General features: G+C 39.2%; 1 protein-coding gene and 1 pseudogene across 5 annotated transcripts in view; one reads left to right on the forward strand and one right to left on the reverse strand.

Moving 5' to 3' along the window:
- Positions 1-19,249, reverse strand: part of MARK1 (microtubule affinity regulating kinase 1) — a 166,563-nt gene that overhangs the window by 23,245 nt on the left and 124,069 nt on the right. For all 5 annotated transcript variants that reach the window (XM_069066002.1, XM_069065999.1, XM_069066001.1 and 2 more), the window contains 4 exons: positions 18,768-18,867; positions 17,365-17,477; positions 13,042-13,195; positions 8,088-8,281 (listed from right to left, as the gene is read on the reverse strand). In XM_069066002.1, coding sequence (XP_068922103.1) covers positions 8,088-8,281; positions 13,042-13,195; positions 17,365-17,477; positions 18,768-18,867 — 561 coding nt within the window. The remainder of the gene's footprint in view (positions 1-8,087; positions 8,282-13,041; positions 13,196-17,364; positions 17,478-18,767; positions 18,868-19,249) is intronic.
- Positions 9,187-13,024, forward strand: LOC138144632 (large ribosomal subunit protein eL29 pseudogene; annotated as a pseudogene).

Genomic DNA, 19,249 nt, shown 5'->3' on the forward strand with positions numbered 1-19,249 from the left:
CTCTCTCTTCATGTAGTTATCACTCTAGCTCAGGTATTCATCATCTCTTACTTGGACCACTACAACAAACTCCAAAATGGATGGCCAACTTCCAAACTTTCCCCTCAATCTAGTCTCCACTGAGCTGCCAAATTAATCTTTCTAAAACATGAATTGGACCATGTACAGTGTGCCATATTCAAGAACTTTCTCTGGCTTCCTATGACCTCTAGTAGAAAACATTCAATGTTTAGGATATTTTATCTAAGCTAAAGTATTAAAGTATCTCATCCACACCTTCTTTACCTGTGACCAAACTGTCTGACTGGAAGGCAAAGCAATGGGCTACAGGGCCTCTATTTAAGGTGGGAGTCCAACACAATCTACTCTCCATTTCCCTCCAACTACATTGCCCTTAGATTTCATCATGTTTTCTTTCCTCAAAGAAACTCTCAATGAGTGGAAAATCTTATTATCCTGCCTGACTGAATTAAGCCTTCTGACTCACATTTCATCTATACTCTCTGCCCTTCCGATTGGACCCTCTGACTAGAGGACAGAGCCATGGGCTCTAGGGTCTCCATTTAAAGTGGAGATCCAGCACAATCTTCTCCCTATTTCCCACCAGCTACACTGCTTTTGGACTTCTTTGGATTCTCTATCCTGCCCCCATGACAGGTGCATTCTCCCTCTCTACGATCTTCCCCTCACCCCACTTTTCACCTTCTTTTTGTGTGTCTTCCCCCATTAATCTGTAAGCATCTTGAAGGCAAGGACTGTCTTGCTTTTTATTTCCATCCCTAGGGCTTAGCACAGTGCCCCAAATAACTACTGATTAATTAGTAACTCCTCAGTTTGGCATTTAAAGCCTCTCACTTTCTGGTTTCTACCTATTAGCCTTTCTTAGTTTACAGCACATCCATCCCTTGCAAATACTCTATGTTCCAATCAAAATGGCTTACTCACGGCTGCCCAAACTTGGCATTTCTTTTCTAGCTTCTTTGCCTTGGTACAGGCTATTTCCAATGCTTGGAACATGTTCTCTTCCTCTTCAAATCACTAACTTCCTTCACAGTTTAGTTCATGGGAAGGGTTTCTGATCTCCGAGTTGTCAGTGCTTTTTCTCCTTATTCCTCAAATCATTATGCAGATACTTTCCTGCTTACAGCCTGCATTCAATGCTGCTCCGTCCTTCTTCCTCATTACAACATAAGTTCCTTTAATAGGGCCTGCTTTTCTTTTAGTCATTCTAACACCCTTGTTTCCCACATGGCTACTCTCCTGGACATGACTGGTTCCAGAAAATCTTATTCCTGCAAGATCACATCTACTCTAAATCTGACCCCTTCTCAGTGTACCTCTTTCTGGAGCAGGAGAATACCAGAAGAGCTCCTCTCAGAGACTCCATTTAATCAGGGAGCCCAGGGCAGCCACCTCATCATTTTCCATCCAGTCAAGGGAATTAAACTCTTTCCTTTCCTCCTGTTCCTCCTCCCAGTTTCTTTTTATGTGTTATTTTTTCCTATTAGATTGTGAATTCTTTGAGAACAGTGCTGACTTTTGACTGTTGTTTGTTTTGCATCTCTAGCACTTGGTAGAACGCCTGGCATACAGGTGGTGCCTAATAAATGTTTACTAACTGAATGACTAATGCCAACATCCAGCCTAGTGTCTTCATCTTGCAGGTCCTTAATAAATGGTATTTGGATTAGAATGGATTAACTTCATTTTACAGTTGAAGAAACTGAGGCAGATAACAGTGACTTGTCCAGGGTCACACAGCTAGTATGTGAGGTTGGATTTGAACTCAGGTCTTCCTGACTACAGGTCCAGCACTCTATCCACTGTGCCACCAGCCACCTTCCCTTCTATATCTCCACACTGATAAAATTTAGCCCTAGACTAAAAATAGTTTATAGATAATAGCTGATAATTACAAGGTATTTTTAAGGTTTATAAAGTGTTTCATGTTTTTTGTTTCGTCCTCCAACATGTTTTAAGAGCAGAGAGAAGAAATCAAGGATAGTCTAAGTACTTCAGCATGGTATAATGGATATGGGATGGGATAGGATCTGTAATAGCTGAAGGAAGAGAGAAGGGTATTTCAGGAAATGGGGACAACACAAAGCAGAGAAGTAGTGCTACACCTGGTCTGTTTATAGGACACTAATCAGGGTGAAAAGTGTAGGTCTGGTATTAGTGAGCAGTTGGAAATAAAGTTGGATACATAGGGCGGGGCCCAATTCATTTCTATGGTGCTGTGAGTACAGGTAGGCAGGTATTCTGGCTGATATTCAGGTAATAAATATGATACTTTGCCTAGTATTTCCCAAATACTCTTTAATTTGCTAAGCCCCACATCTTAAAAAAAAAAAGCTGCACAAAATAGATTCATTGTTTCATATCCAACCTTTTTTTGGTTTTATATAGAAAAATATTCATGTTTGTTGATATATTTCAAGAAAAAAGTACTAAGCACCTGTAGTTATATAATAGGAACAATTTGCAAGTCAGTTGAAAGACTATATTAATTATATTCATCTATTCTTACAGTAGTTTTTCTATACCTGATGAGTTGAAAGCTGCTTTTTCCCTTCTTATGTAAAAAAATGGTATCCTAATACCATTTTCATAGCTTCATAGTTTTCATGTATGATGAGAATAATCTAGTTATTATTTTGTTATAAGTTAATAACAACTATGTTAATGTTTAGGTAACACTATTTTTGCAAAATTCCTGAAGGTACCAAAACCCAATCAAATAAATGTTATTATTAATGGAAAAACCAGGACAGTGAATTTTAACTGACTACACACATTTAAGCATTATTATCAAGATTACAACATTAAATTTTTCCTCCAACTTTTAAACTATGCATTTTTTCATAAAACGCTCATGGCTCTGCCTAATTTCACTACATATTAATGCTGTCAGCCGGGTACCCTTTCTGGTATCTCTTGCTGATGACTTATCACCTCCCACCTCTTTCACTCTTTTTGACCCTCTAACTTTATTTCTACCCCAATGATTTATGCAAAGTAAGTAATTAAAAATTTACTGAATTGGATAACCTCATCACTTACTTTACTGAAAAGACTGTGGTCATCATCTACTGTGAATTCTTACAACTTTTCTCTTCTCTATCTCAAACTTTCAATATACCATTATCCACTCTCTCTTTATATCTCTGTCTCAAAGGGAAAAGTATCTGTGGGGAGCCAAGGAGGCCTGATCCAGGACTCAGATAAAAATCTTAACAGTGTACTCTAAATAAGAGCTCTTTGAGACGCAGCTTTTTTGTTAAGCTTGCTCCTGAATTCTTTGATATGAATTATACTTAAAAGGATGTTGTTTGATTTTTGAGATTAAAAGCTCTACCCCAAGACTTTAGTCTCCTAGATAACAAATCCTTATCAAATTATCTATTCTGTGCTACTTTCAGGATATAAGACAAAGTAATCATAAGAAAACTTGAGTCTCCTTCCTTTGTCTCATTTCCTCTATAAAAACCTTGTCCTAAGAATCAATAAATGGAGTTCATAGTTCTTCCTTCAACTACCCATATGGTCTGGTCATTTCTTGTACACATCTCCCACCATGTTTAGTGCCAGATACCGAGCAGTCCATGACAACTATCTCCCTGCCTTGCCATGGAAATGAGTCCAAATGGTCTCATGATCCCATCCCATTCCTACCTCTTCTGAAATCTTGCTCCATCAATTATTCTCAATAAAGCCCACTCCAACAGCATTTCAAAAATTCTTCATACAAAAATGTAGTAACTAGGGGCAGCTAGATGGCACAGAGAATAGAGCACCGACCCTGGAGTCAGGAGGACCTGAGTTCAAATCTAGCTTCAGACACTTGATACACTTACTAGCTGTGTGACCTTGGGCAAGTCACGTTTAACCCCAATTGCCCTGCCTTCTCCCCTCCAAAAAAAAATATGTAGCAACTGTTACCCTTTTTAAACAAACAAAAACTCCTTTCCTTTCCTTTCCTTTCCAGGTGCCTTTCAAATCTTTCTCTTTAACTGAGATCCAGATCTGCACTTCCAATTCTTTGCTAGACAAGTCCTATTTTTCCCACCAACACCTCAAACTCAACATGGAAAAAATTGTCCAAGACATGCAAACTGGACTCAGTAGCTTCTGAGCTTTCCTCCTAACTCAGAGATGCTGGGAACTTACCTGAAAAACTTGCCTCCCCTTCTGGTTTCCCTGTTCTTATTAACAGGATCCACCACTATTCTAATCATCCATGCTAGAAAGCTTGAAATAATTTTTTTACTCCAAAATTTTTTTCTTTTTAAATAATTTTTTGGGCTACTTCTATTTCTTAATCATCCATCCATTCTTAAATCCCTAAAAACCTTGTCTTTTATTGCTCTACTGAAAGTGCTCTCCAGAAGAGATTAACTACCATCTAATTATCAAATCTTACTGCCTATTCTGAGGCCTCACTCTCTTTAACCTTTCTGGAGCATATGACTTGCTGACTGCTCCTTTCTTCTTAAAACTTTCTCTTCCCTTGGGGTTCCATAACTATAGTCTTGCTTCTCTTCAAAGCTTTCTACTCCAAAGTTACCAATGATCTAGGAGCAGCTAGGTGGTGCAGTGAATTAGAGCACTGGCCCTGGAGTCAGGAGGCCCTGAGTTCAAATCCAGCCTCAGACACCTGACACTTACTAGCTGGGTGACCTTGGGCAAGTCACTTAACCCTTGCTTTTCCCCCTCCAAAAATAAACAAAGTTACCAATGATCCTCTTAAATGCCAAATTCAATGACCTTTTCTCAGTCCTCATCCTTCTTAACCTCTCTGCAGACCTTGACACTATTGATCACTCTCTTCTTGATACTTTCTTCTCTCTAGCTTTTCATGACCCCATTCTCTCATGGTTCTTCTATTAATTTAACCACTCTTAAGTCTACTTCACTGGGTCTTCATCCAAGTCAAACCCATATGCCATAAGTGATCTTCAGCGCTCTGTCCTGGGTCTTCTACACTACTTGGTGATCTCATCACAAATTGAATTATCCTCTCTATGCTCATGATTTTCACATCTACTTACCTAACCCTAACCTCTCTACTAACCTACAGCTCTCATCTCCAACTGTCTTTCAGATATCGTGAAGTGGAAGGTCTAGCAGACATATTTAACTCAATATGTCCCAAATTAAACTTATTTATATTTCTCCCTAAACCATCCCCCCTTCAAAATTTCCCCACTGCTAAAGAGGACATCATCATCCAAATCAAGTAGACTCAACCTAGATAGGCATCAACCTGAACACCTATTTTTTTTTTTACCGTCTCTTTTGCCTATCCAATCTGTTGCTAAGACCTATTGATTTCACCTTTGCAATTGCTCTTTCATATACTCCCCCTCCTCATTTCTGACAGCCACCACTCTGGTGTAGGTCCTCCCAGATTATTGCAATAGCCTGCAGGTGGGTGTGCCTGCCTCAAGTTTGTCCTCATTACAATCTATCCTCTATTAAGCCACCAAAGTGATTTTCCTGAAGCATATATCTAATCATGTCACTCTGCTCCCAGTTCCCACTTAAAAAAACTCCAGTGGTTCTCTATCCCCTCCAGGATCAATTATAAAATCCTGTTTGGCATTCAAGGCTCTTCTTAATCTCCCTTCCTCCCCTGCTTCTTAATCCTCATCCCTACATACTCTTTCAGCCAGTGACATTGGCATCCTTGCTGTTCCATGAACAAGAAATAAGATACTCTTGTCTCTTCGTTCTCAGTACTTTCTCTCTTTTTGGTCTTTTTTTTGGGGGGGAAAGGCAGGGCAATTGGGGTTAAGTGACTTGCCCAAGGTCACATGGCTAATAAGTGTGTCGAGTGTCTGAGGTTGGATTTTAACTCAGGTCCTCCTGACTCCAGGGCCGATGCTCTACTCACTATACCACCTAGCTGCCTCCACAGTACTTTCTCTTGCTGTTCCCATCCCTGGAATGCTCTCCCTCCTCTCTGCCCTGACTTCAGATGCCAGTTAAAATCCCATCTTCTACATGAAGTCAGTCTCAATCCCTCTTAATTTTAAGGTCTTTCCTCTGTTGCTCACTTTCTACTTATCCTGTGTATAGTTTGCTTGTACAAATTTGTTTGCATGCAGTCTTTCCATTAGACTGTGAGCTCCTCAGCCCGTAGCACAGTGCCTGGCACAGAGCAGGTGCTTAATAAATGCTTCCTGACTGACTGGTTCCTCCCTTTTGTTCTCTGGCTACCAGTTCCAATTCTTTTTCATCTAGCTCTCTCAATGTATATATTCACGAATCTGTCCCTGGGTCTCTTCTCTTCTCGCTTTCCTCACAGATGCCTTCCAAATCACTCTCTAATAATCTCACCCTCTTTCTTGACTCACAGACCTGCATCTCTATTATCTTCTCCTGAGTATTCTGCCAACACCTCAGGTGCAGCAGGGATAAACCTGCCTGATAGTACATACAAACTGGGATGGCTGGCCTCCCCTTCCAACTCTGAGAGCCTGTGAAGTCACCCTGAAATCTCCTGATATTCCATGTTAAGAACCTTGGGGCAACTTCCTTTTTTTAAACTAGTCCCTCACCTCAACTCTATCGTGAGTGTGACTCACATCTGTTTCCTTCATTCCGTCTCCAGTGCCATCTCCTTAGCTCAGGCCCTCTATATTGACTTCAACTCCACTCACTTTCTGTTCCAATCCAACCTCTATGCCACTGCCAGAGTTATTTTCTTATGACATAGCTCTAATCGTGTCATTTATCTGCTCAAAAACCTTTGAAAGATTCCTGTCTCCTAAAAAGATCTAAACTTCTTTTTTAGCAAGACATCCAAAGTATCTCTGTGCTATCACTCCAACTCACCTTCCTTGTATTCTATCCCATTACTCTCCTGTCATGTATCCTCTACACTTGAGTTTTCACTATTTACGGTGTCCTATACATGTTCTGTACCTTTGCTCATGCTCTATCTTCTGTCTACTATATACATGGCAAAAAAAAAGCCTCTGCCTGTGGAAGTCCTATCAATTAATGCTCATCTCAAAGGCTACCTCCTTCATGAAACTTCTTATGACCTCCCTGAACAAATGTGTTCTTTCTTCTACAAGCCCCTATAGCACTTTGTAGTAATAATGACAGCTCTTATTTATATAACACTTTAAGGATTATAAAGTCTTTTTTTTTTTTTTGCTTTTTTGGAGGGGGAAAGATAGGGCAATTGGGGTTAAGTGACTTGCCTAAGGTCACATAGCTAGTAAGTGTTGTGTCTGAGGCCAGATTTGAACTCGGGTCCTCCTGATCGCAGGGCCAGTGCTCTACTCATTGCGCCACTTACCCACCCCTATAAAGTACTTTCTAACACCAGTCCTGTGAAATAGGTAGTGCAAGTACTAATATCCCTGTGAGGAAGCTGTTTAATGATTTCCTCACCTATGCTACTTACACTTAGTAAACACCAAGGCCAGTATGTGGCAGAGCTGAAACGTGAGCCCAGGCCTCCTGAGAAAGACTACTTCTCTTTCCACTTTCCTACTCTGTACATCCATTATGACACTTTTACTGTCTAGTGTGTTAGTATTTGTGTATAAATGGCATTATGGATTCAGACATGGCCTTAAGAGTCTCAAAGGCCTGGGTTCAGGTCCTGTCTCTGATAACACTTGCTATACGACCCTGGCCAAGTCATGTGACCATTCACAGTGTCCCAGGTAACTCTCTGAGACTTTAAGGTGCAAAGCAAGTTCTGATCTTTATTGGGTGAAGAAACTTCCTCACTATGTATACCCTATGCTACTGAAGTCACAAGCTTGTTCAAAACAAAACAAAATTATGTCCCTACTAGAGGATTAACTCCCAAAGTGCAAAAACCATGTTGTTCATGATTAGTGATATTCTCTGCAGTATCCTACATGGAGTAGGATTTAAACATGTATTGGCTGAACTGAATTAAAAGCTCTTCAGGATATATAACTTTATCCTTTCTAAAACTTCTAAAGTTTATAAATGAGATCAAATAAACACATATATACTCTGTTATTTAAAAATAAAAGATGTTCTAAATTTTAAACCATGATCACAATATACTTCTACATGCAATAATATATACGAACACTTGGCATAGTAGAAGATTTTTTTCTTTCGGGTCCTACAAGAGGACTTGCTGTCATCTCTGCTTTGGATCCAACTATAGTGCTGCCCAGTTTATGAGATACATCTTTGTCCCACTCCTCTTTTTGCTCACTTTCCGCACTGTTTGCCTGAGCCCTTTTGGTGTATGACACAGCAGCAGGAATTGACGGACCAACTGTAAAATAAAACATATCATCATCAACTGAAAATTACTCATTTTTTCAATTCAAAAAATTAAACTTGATTTTTTTTTGACCTTAGAAATTCTCTTTAGACCTTAGCAAAAAATTTTATGCTGAAATTTGAACCAAATATGACTGCCCTTTTGAAAAAAAAAAAAACTTGGCAAAAAGACAGATAAGTTATCTACCATTTTTGACACAATAAATCAGTAATTCAAGAAGATGAGGAACAAATAGGCACATAAACAGGTGGATCTTCAATTTTTAAAAAGAATGTCACAAACCCTGCCCCTTTGACTATGGAATGCCCACTCCATAATTAACAAATTTGCTTTCACCTCAAACCTTTTTTCTTTCCATCTTCTGTCTCAATGAGACCTGGTTCCCTCATGATGACACTGCATCCCCAATCACTCTTTCCAATATTGGCCGTATTTTAATTTACTCCCAATTCAGAGGTTGTGGCGGAGGAGTTGGAACACTCCTTGTTCTCCATTCCTACTTTCTAATTTGCCATCACTGAGTAACCTCTCCTTTGAGGTTCCAATCAATATCAATATCCAATCAAGATTCTGGTACATGTTATCTGCTAACTCCAAGGATATTTCCTTCCTTCTGTCCTGAATGAGTTTAGTTTGACTCTCAGTCTTTCTCTCCACCCCAACTCCTCCTGTCCTCTAACTAGGAAACTATAACATACATATTGTTGGGTTTTCATTTATTTATTGATTGATTGCTATTTTGGAGGGCGATTGGGGTTAAGTAATTTGCCCAAGGTCACACAGCTAGTTTTTTGTTTTTTTTTTTTTCTGTTAAGCGTCTGAGGCCACATCTGAACTCAGGTCCTCCTGACTCCAGGGCCAGCACTCTACTCACTGTGCCACCTAGCTGCCTCTATAGCATACATATTGCTACTCTGCCAAACACTCTAACTTCCCAGTTCCTCAATCCCCATGATGTATTCTACCACTTCACCTCAGCTACACACAGACCTTGCTATTTACCCACAAGTGTTACAGTTTCTAAGCACATGAACTCTAAAATCCTAGTATCTGACCATGTTTTATTTTGTTTTTTAATCATTCAATCTTCTGCTCTCCCTTGTGATGACTAATGCTATTTCTCACCCTCTCTCCTCAGTTCATTTCAAAGCTACTCACCTCAATTCCCTTCTGCATACAGACTTCTTGGTGAATTAGTCCAACACTATCTTTCTGCTCCTGAGTGCCCTGCCCCCTCATCTTGTCACAACTACTCCCTGCCAAATCCAAACCTTGGCTTACTATCGCCATTCACCTCCTTTGTTCCTATTTAAACACTGATGAACAGAACTAGGGAAAAATCGCAAAACTGTGCTGAACAGATTCATTACAAACTTAGATTACATAATTTCAACTGGACCCTTACCACAACCCTCTCAGCTAAGGATTTTGCCTCATACTTCACTAGAAAAATTGATGTCATTTGATGAGAGATTCCTCTTCTTTCCTCATCATCCCACATTACTCATGTCTTTCTTCACTACCTCCTTCATATCTGTCCTACATGAAGAGGGTACCATTCTCCTCGCCAAGGCAAACGCTTCTACACTCACAGGTGAGCCCATTCTATGCCATTTTCTTTTTTTTTTTTGAGACTATGCTGTTTTCTTAAAGAGATTGTTTCCTCTAGTATCCCCATTCTTTCACTAATCTTCAATCTTTCCTTGTCTGCTAGCTGCTTCCCTGATACCTAAAAACACACTCATGTCTCCCCCATCTTTTCATTTCATTCTACTATTGATCACCCTACATCTCTCCCCTCTTTTGTAAACTCCTGAAGAAAGTAGTCTGTGCCAGACCCATTCATTTCTCCTCTTACCAGCTTCCTAAACCCTCTGCAGTTTAGCCTCTGACCTCATAGTGATTCAACTGACATTGCTCTTTCAAAGTTATCAATGATCTCTTAATTGTCAAATCTAATGACCTTTTCATAATCTTCATCCTTCTTGACCTCTCTTCAGTCTTGGACACTGTTGATCACTCTCTTCTGGATATTTTATGATATTTTGTGACATTGCTCTAGCCTGGTTCTACTCCAAACTGACTGACTACTCCTCACTACTACTACTGCTACTCCTTGGTCTCCTTGGATATTCATCCAGTTCACTTCCACCAATTGTGTATCCCCCAAAATTCTGTCGTCTCCTTTTCTCAATGCTATTTCACTTGGTGACCTCATCAGCTCCCATAGATTCAATTATCATCTCTATGTTGATAATTCCTAGATCTACTTAACTAAGCTTAAACATTCTATATTACTTAATCCTGTGTATAAATACACATACATTGATACATACTGATAGAAGAAATTTTCATATTATTCTCTTTATCAAACTGGATGTGTCATAGATCTTAGGCACATGTACAAAACTGAACTCATTCTTTCTTTTTTTAGTAGTTTACGGGTTTATTTAACACAAATAAAAATGTGCAAAGCTTTTTACTCATTTTCTTCACTCCTCAGTCTAGCGTTTGGATTGGTGATCTTGATGGTTAGCTGAGCTGCTCTCTCAACAATAACTTTCCGATTCTTAGAGGAAACGTTGTGAGCAATCTCAGCACAATTAAGATTTATTGCACAGCTCTCTTCCTTTGGCCTCTTCCAGTCGGTGGAGTGCCTGTTAGCGCAGGCTGCGGTGTAAAGATGGCTAAGTCTAAGAACCATACCACTCACAACCAATCACGAAAATGGCACAGAAATGGCATCAAGAAACCTAGGTCACAGAGATATGAGTCTCTGAAAGGGGTTGACCCCAAGTTTCTTAGAAACATGTGCTTTGCCAAGAAACACAATAAGAAGGGGCTGAAGAAGTTGCAGGCCAACAATGCCAAAGCCATCAAGGCCCAAGCAGAGGCCATCAAGGCCCTGAGCACCAAGGCCTCCAAAGCCAAGCTCCTCAGGCACAAGATCCCCAAGACCAGCGCCCGGCGTGCTGGCCACAAGATGGCTGCCAAGCGTCCAGGTCCTAGGATCGGCATCAAACGTCCAGGCTCCAGGATCACAAAGCCTGACTCTAAGGTTGCCAGAACCACTGACCCCAAGTCTACCAAGCCCACTGACCCCAAGGCTGCCAAGTCTGCCGCCAAGGTCAGTAAGTCAGATCCCAAGGCTACCAAATCTGGCCCCAAGGCCACCAAATCTGATGCTAAGGCCACCAAGTCTGACCCCAAGGTCGCCAAGTCTGATTCCAAGGCTGCCAAGTCCGATCCCAAGGCAGCCAAGTCTGATTCTAAGGCTGCTAAGTCTGCCGAATACAAACCCAAAGATGCTGGGGCTAAAGCTGCTGGTCCCAAGCCTTCAAAATAGATGCTTCAGAACAGAAGGACTTGTTTAAAGCTAAAACTCCCTTTTTTCCCAGCCAGGGTATGATTATTCACTATTTTGTACAAATAAAGAAAATGGTGAGTCATAAATAAGAAAAAAAAAAAAGATTTATTGCACATCAGGAGCACTTCTAGCTCTCTGACATTGTGCACCAAAAACTTCCTGAATCCACTTGGCAGCATGTGTTTTGTCTTCTTATTGCTTCCATAACCAATACTGGACATCAAGTTCTGGTCCTTGAATCGCCTTTGCACCCTGTTGTCAATGCCTCTTGGTTTACTCCAGTTTCTCTTGATCTTGACATATCTGTCAGACTGGTGGCAGATGAACTTCTTGGTCCTCTTCTTGATGATTTTAGGCTTCATGAGGAGTCTGAGGGCAGGCATGGTGCCAGCAAAGAGACAGCAGCCCCTCCCTCTGGAAGTGCTGACAGTGAACTCGTTATCTTTCTTCCCAACTTCCTTATTTCTGTGGAAGGCACCATCACTTCCTAGTCACTCAGGCTTGTAATCCAGATGACAATTTCTCACTCTTTCTCACTCACCATATCCAAGCAGTAGCCAAGTCCTGTCATTTCTACCTTCACAACACCATAAGGAGATAACATCTCCCCCGTATGCCTTCTTCTCTCCTTTGTCATTGTAACCATGCTGGTGCAGGCTTTTGTCCCCTCATGCATGGATTACTGCAATAGCCTGTGTGTAGATCTCCCTGCCTCAAGCCTCTCCCCACCTTGTTCCATCTTCCACTTGGCTAGCTGTAAAGCTGATCTTCCTAAAGCACAAGTCTGACCATACAGGATCACATTCCTATTCAACCAACTTCAGGGGCTCCCTATAATCTCCAGGATCAAATATAAAATCCCCTGTTTGGCTCTCCATAACTGACCCCCTCCTTCCTTACACCCCACCCCAAGTACTCTGCACTCCAGTATTGCTGGCCTCCTTGCTGATCCTAGAACAAGGTATTCTATCTCTTGACTCTGGGTATTTTCATTGGCTGTCTCCCATCCCACTTTTTCTCCATGCATCCTAGATTTTTTGGCTTATTTAAAATTACAGCAAAGTAGAAACCTTTCCAAATCCCTCTTAATGCTAGAGCATCTTCTTGTTTACCTCCAATTTATTCTACGTACATCACTTGTAAATAATTGTTCACATGTTGTTTCTCCTAGGCACTCACACTGCATACGATCTGCATGCACTTAGTTATTTGCATGGTGTCTCCCCCATTAGAAAGAACTCCCTGAGGGCAAGGATTGTGCCTAGCTTTTCTTTGTGTTCCCAGTCCCTGGCATACAGCAAGCACTTAGTGAATCCTTCCTGAATAATTAATGCTTGCGTGCTGACTTTGCATAATATAGTACTTGTCTGAAAATGCTTCCCACCATGATCACTGAAACGCCTCTGTTTCTGATTTGCTGATATACTCCTCTGGACCTTGAGATGAGCAGGAGATTGCATAGAACTGTTGTTTAGGTCACTGCTGGGTCGAGATCGCTGACACAAGTTACCACTGGACAAAGATTCACTTCCTTCGAACTAGAAGCATAAAAGAAAGGACAATTAAGATTTTTAAAAAGATCTAAAAGTAGTCATGTGTACAATTGCTTTATTAATCTGATATTTTAAAGATCGGTAAAGGAAGACCCCAGGCCCAAAAAGAGGAACCCTAAATACAACAGATCCCTGATGATAAAAACATTTATTGTCTTAGAAGAGCTTGCCAAAGAAAACTTGCAAGGGAGGAGGGGGGTGGAGGAGAGAGAGAGATTTCTCAGCTGCTCATAGAGGAGTGGAAAATGAGTGAGATGATAAGAGTTTCTAGAGGCTTTCAGGAGGGGGTGGCAAAGATGAGGATAAAAGTAAAAGATATCTGTAGATGCAATAAGCTAGGTAGCAGGATATTTAGAGAGTCCCAAGCACTGTCTTGAGTCTGCAGGTGCTGTTTAAGGTTGCCCTTGAACTGGTCAAAGCAAGTTCTGTGATTTCTGGCTGCTACAGGTATCTCCAAATTTGACTAGAGTTTACTAGAGATCACTGGTATGTCAAGCAGTTTTGGGCTTTAGGAGTGTTTCTGATTGGCTAGTTGTTGTGTAACTGAGAAGTCAATATAGTCATTACAGAGCCCATGTTAACAAGCTATTCTATAGTACTTTACCATAAAAGCAGGCACCATTAAAATTTTTTTGTTGCTACAAATATTTTTGTACATATGGGTCTTTTTCCCACTTCTATGATCTCCTTGAAATACAACCCTAGAAGTGGTATTGCTGGGTCAAAGGGTATGAAATTATTTATAGCCCTTTGGGCATAATTCTAGATTGCTTTCCAGAATGGTTGGATCAGTTCACAACTCCACCAGCAATGCATTAGTGTTCCAATTTGTCCACATCCTCTCCAGCATTTGTCATTTTCCTGTTTTGTCATCTTAGGCAATCTGACTGGTGAGATGTAGTACCTCAGAGTTGTTTTGATTTGCATTTCTCTAATCAATAGTGATTTAGAGCATTTTTTCATAGCTTATAAGTATCTTTAATTTCTTCCTCTGTAAACTGCCTGTTCATATCCTTTGACCATTTATCAATTGGGGAATGACTTGTATTCTTATAGATTTGACTCAATTCTCAGTATATTTTAGAAGTGAGTCCTTTATCAGTGACATAGCTTGCAAAAATTCTTTCCCAATTATCCACTTCCCTCTTAATCCTGATTACATTGGCTTTATTTGTATAGATGCTTTTCAATTTAATGTAATCAAAATTATCCATATTGCATTTTATAATGCCCTCTAATTCTTGTTTGGTCATAAAGTCTTCCCCTCTCCACAAATCTGACAGGCAAACTATTCCTTACTTTCCCAGAATGCTTACAGTATCAGACTTTATACCTAGATCATGCACCCATTTAGACTAGATTTTGGTATATGATGTTAGATAATGGTCTATGCCCAGTTTCTGCAATACTATATTCCAGTTTTCCCAGCAGTTTTTGTCAAACAGTGAGTTCTTATCCCAAAAACTGGGGTCTTTGGATTTATCAAATAGTAGATTACTATAGTCATTGACTGCTGAGTCTCGTGTACCGAATCTGTTCCATTGATCCACTACTCTATTCCTCAGCCAATACCAGGTAGTTTTGAGGACTGCTGCTTTACAGTACAGATTAAAATCTGGTATAGCTAGTCCACCTTCCCTAGCATTTCTTTTCATTAATTCCCTGGATATTCTGGACCTGTTGTTCTTCCAAATGAATTTTGTTACTATTTTTTTCTAGCTCTATATGGTAGTTTTTTGGTAAACTGATTGGTATGGCACTAAATATATAATTTAATTTAAGTACAATTGTCATTTTTATTACATTAGCTCAACCCAGCCACAAGCAATTGATGTCTTTCCAATTAGTTAGATCTGACTTTATTTGTGTGAAAAGGGTTCTGTAATTGTGTTCATATAGGTCTTGGGTTTGTTTTGGCAGGTAGATGCTCAAATATTTTATAATGTCTACAGTAACTTTAAATGGGTTTTCTCTTTTTATCTCTTGCTGTTGAATTTCCTTAGAAGTATATAGGAATGCAGAGGATTTATGTGGGTTTATTTTATATCCTTCAACTTTGCCAAATTTATTTATTGTATCAAGTAGTTTTTTATTTGATTTTCTAGGATTCTCTAAGTATATCATGATATCATCTGCAAAGAGTGATAGCTTGGTCTCTTCTTTGCCTAATTTGATTCCTTTCAATCTCTTTTTGTGGTAGCAAAGAATTGGAAATTAAGGGGGTGCCCATCAATTGGGGAATGGCTGAACAAGTTGTGGTATATGCATGTTATGGAATACTACTGTGCAATAAGAAACGAGGAGCAGATAGACTTCATATTTACCTGGAGAGGCTTATATGAACTGAGGCTGAGTGAGAAGAGTAGAGCCAGGAGAAGTTTGTACACAATTACAGACACAACATATGGGTGACAACCAACTTTGATAAACTGGACTCTTCTCAGCAATCCAGAATCATAAGTCAAACCCAAAAGACTAATGATGGAGAGAGATGTTTACATCCAGAAAAAGAACTGAGATTGAAACCAGATTGAAGCAAACTACCTGCCCTTTTTTGTTTTCTTGTTTGGTTTTGTTTCCTCTTTCCCATTCTTCATTCCATCTGTTACAATCCTTCTTTATAACCTGACTAATGCCTAACATGAAAGTATTTGCAGATACTATGCTTGATTGTATGCCACCATGGGGGTGAGGCGGGAGGGAGAGAAAATTTAAAACTCAAGAAATTGAGGTAATGAATCTTGTAAACTAAAAGTAAACAAATTAATAAAGACCAAAAAAAATTTTTTTGTTGGACAAGTAGCTGCCCATTCCCAGAATTTTCAGGGTATCAAGTTTTACCCCTAATCCTTCTCCTTCAAGAGAAGGAATGGTATTCCTTGAAACTAACTTAACAGAGTCTCAATTACTCTCTTACTTTTTCCTGGGTTTGTATTTTAACACTTAGGCATTATTATTGTTGTTCAGTCATTCCAGTTGTGTCTAACTGCCCCTTTTGAGGTTTTCTTGGCAACGATACTGAATTGGTTTGCCATTTCCTTTTCTAGCTTATTTTAGAGGCAAGGTTAAGGGACTCAAAGTTTTCTTTGTGTATAACATATTAGATAATCACTGAATTTGCATTCATTATCACTTAGAACAAAACTGCCATATTATTCTTGTTTTGATTATGATTTAAGGAAGGCAAACAGAGTTAAGTGACTTGCCCAGGGTCAAATAGCTAATAAGTGTTTGAGGTCAGATTTGTACTCAAGAATATGAATTTTCCTAACTTCAGGGCTGGCACTCTATCTCCTGTGCCACCCAGGGGCCCATTCACACATACATTCCATTATCAAAATTTAGGTACTATCCTTTCTCCATAAGAATTGTTACGTTGGCCTTTTGTTATAAAAAATGACCAGCAAAAATTTAATCCAAACTTCATTAGCACTATCAACCAGAGGAATGAAGTTGGCTTACAAATTTACCATTCTACCTTGCATCAATTAAATTCTTTTCAAAAAAAAAAATCTCATAAACTAGAATTTTAGGCACTTGGTATTTCTGGATATTTCAAAAACTATAGTGGTGAGGTAGTATTATACAGTGGATACAGGGCTGGTATTGGAGCCAGGAAGATATTAGCTCAAGTCCAGTCTTTGATACATTCCAGCTGTGTAACTGTGGGTAAGACACAACTCTCTAGTAACTCAGGAAACTCTGGAAGACTAAGTTACACTTTTGGACATGATATATGTGTGGATGCATTTTGCTTGACCTTGTCTATATGTTACAAGGACTCTGTTTTTTTCTTTTACTTTTTCCCTCTTCACCAGACAGTGGTGCCAAAACAGAGAAAATTTACTGAAGAGAACAAAAGGAAGGTCAGAAGAAAACACAAGTGAACCAGCTTTGTAAAGTAACAACTTGAATTTATTATATGCATTAAAAAAACCGAAGCCAGATATGATCAGAGATGAGCACTTTCTCATATAATCCTTTTTATTTTATTTTGCATATATAGATATATTTTTTGTGGGGGGTATTTATTCACAGTTCTACTCCTCTACCCCCCCAAAAAAGAAGATGTTGATGACATCTTATATTTAGTAGTCACATGCAGTAAGCTGCAATTATTTACATTACTTAGAAAGTCAGGAAGGAATACTTACTTCAGGTGGTTTTCTGCCCAGAAGTAGATAAGTAGCCATGACTTCATCATATTTCTGATTTATTAAGGATACATTTATTTCATCCCTTGAAAAACCCATTGTTACCATAATGTCTACAGAAAAGAAAATTCAGAAAACCATAAACTTACTGTTAGTTGGTAAATAGGTTATAGTCTATAAACAAACAAAATGGACATGTCAACAGAGTCTAGATTTGACAATTCCCATTCTTGCAATGTGTACTTAGAACACATTTTTAAACCTTTGAGTGAACATATGTATGCATATACTTGATACTCTTGATTATCCAAACTCAGATGATCCTCATGGTTCCAGGTCATTTATCACTGCCAACCACTCCCAAGCTGGTCTCCCTTGTCTCCCCAGGCCACACACACTTACATACATGCCCTCCAACTATTAGCCACTTGACTTCTGCTCCCTGATCTGCAGGAAAAGTTTGAAGTGGGGAAGAAGTGTTTCATTTCTCTGAAGGGCCTGAATTCTATTGTATCTCTCCCACATAGTGGACAAACATTCTAGAATGCTCTTCTTGTTTCAACCCTACTTTTCAGTCAGATGTTTCAATGGTAAGACAGGAAGTAATTACCACTTCCAGAAGAAAGGAGTAAGAGAATTACTCCTCTAACACAGAGAAGTGGATTTCTGAGGGTCTTGGGGTAAAGAGGAAAGCTGACAAAAAGGCAAGGGAAAGGGAACAGCTGGCAGCAGCCCCTGTTGAGGATGTAAGAAGAACTAGAGGCATTCTTCAACTCAGAATTTTTTTCAAATTTGCCCCTTTTAAGTTTTCATTGACATATATGCTATATTTCTCTAGTATTATTCACTTATTTCTTACTCTGTTGGAGAGTCAGAAGAAATGGCAAATGTCTGTAGATTTATGTAAACTGTTTTAAAGTTCTTCTGTGTCTTCAGTGGCCTTTATGAAGATTAATGTATGTAGAAGAGACTGCAGATAAACTTAAAATAATTAGGGAAAATGTAATTTTAACCTCTTAACTAAAAAACAAAATTTGACTTTTAAATTTTTTTCATAAAAAATTTGAATATTTGTATAATTAATAAATGCTTCCAATTTATAATGTATTTATAATCAGTGTGGTATAGTGTAAATAGCAGTGGAGACCAGCATTCAAATATCACCTTTGATCCTTACTTGTGGTTAACATGGGCAAGTCACTGAAGGTCCCTGAGCCTTGTGAACCCACTTGACAGGCTAGTTGGGAGGGTGAAATGACATGATTTATATAAAGTGCTTTGCAAACTTGAGAGCATTAGATAAATATTAGCTGCTCAGAGCTTAAGATTTTCTCCATTTTGACAGATATTGTATTAAGGTAGTCACATTTCTAGCCCAAAACATGAACACTAGTAATACCTACCTATTCTCTTTGTGTCATTGAAATCTGGTTCAGGCTCAGTATATGGCTTCAGTTCTTCTTCTTCATGACCAACATTCATCCACCGATCTTTCATTATTTGCTAGGAAATAAACTCAACATTATATCTGGTTGATCAGTTCATTCCACCACTTATTTCAACTCTACTCTTTGAACTGTGAATGTATCTGTTAGTAAATCAGAAGCTATGCGAAGTTTATGTGAAGACTCAAGCAAGGGAGAAAATTTTTCTCATAATAAGGAAGGAAGCTCACATAAGAGCTGCCATTACTGTCTAGGTTCACTTGTAAGTCCAAAAGGTTTTATCTCTTATCTTCCTCCAAAGTCAAGCAAAAATGAATGTACATTGTGTTATCTTTGAATACCAACTACAGTAAATTATTATTGTTTGGAGGTTCTAAGAACATATATTTAAATGAAAACCATAGTCTTAAACACATGGGATAAGGTCCCTGAAGAGAAAT

The sequence above is a fragment of the Petaurus breviceps genome, unplaced genomic scaffold (assembly GCF_028583685.1).
Source record: "Petaurus breviceps papuanus isolate PSGF00001 unplaced genomic scaffold, PetGlider_PUasm1.0 90702, whole genome shotgun sequence".
In the NCBI taxonomy this organism is placed as follows: Eukaryota; Metazoa; Chordata; class Mammalia; order Diprotodontia; family Petauridae; genus Petaurus; species Petaurus breviceps.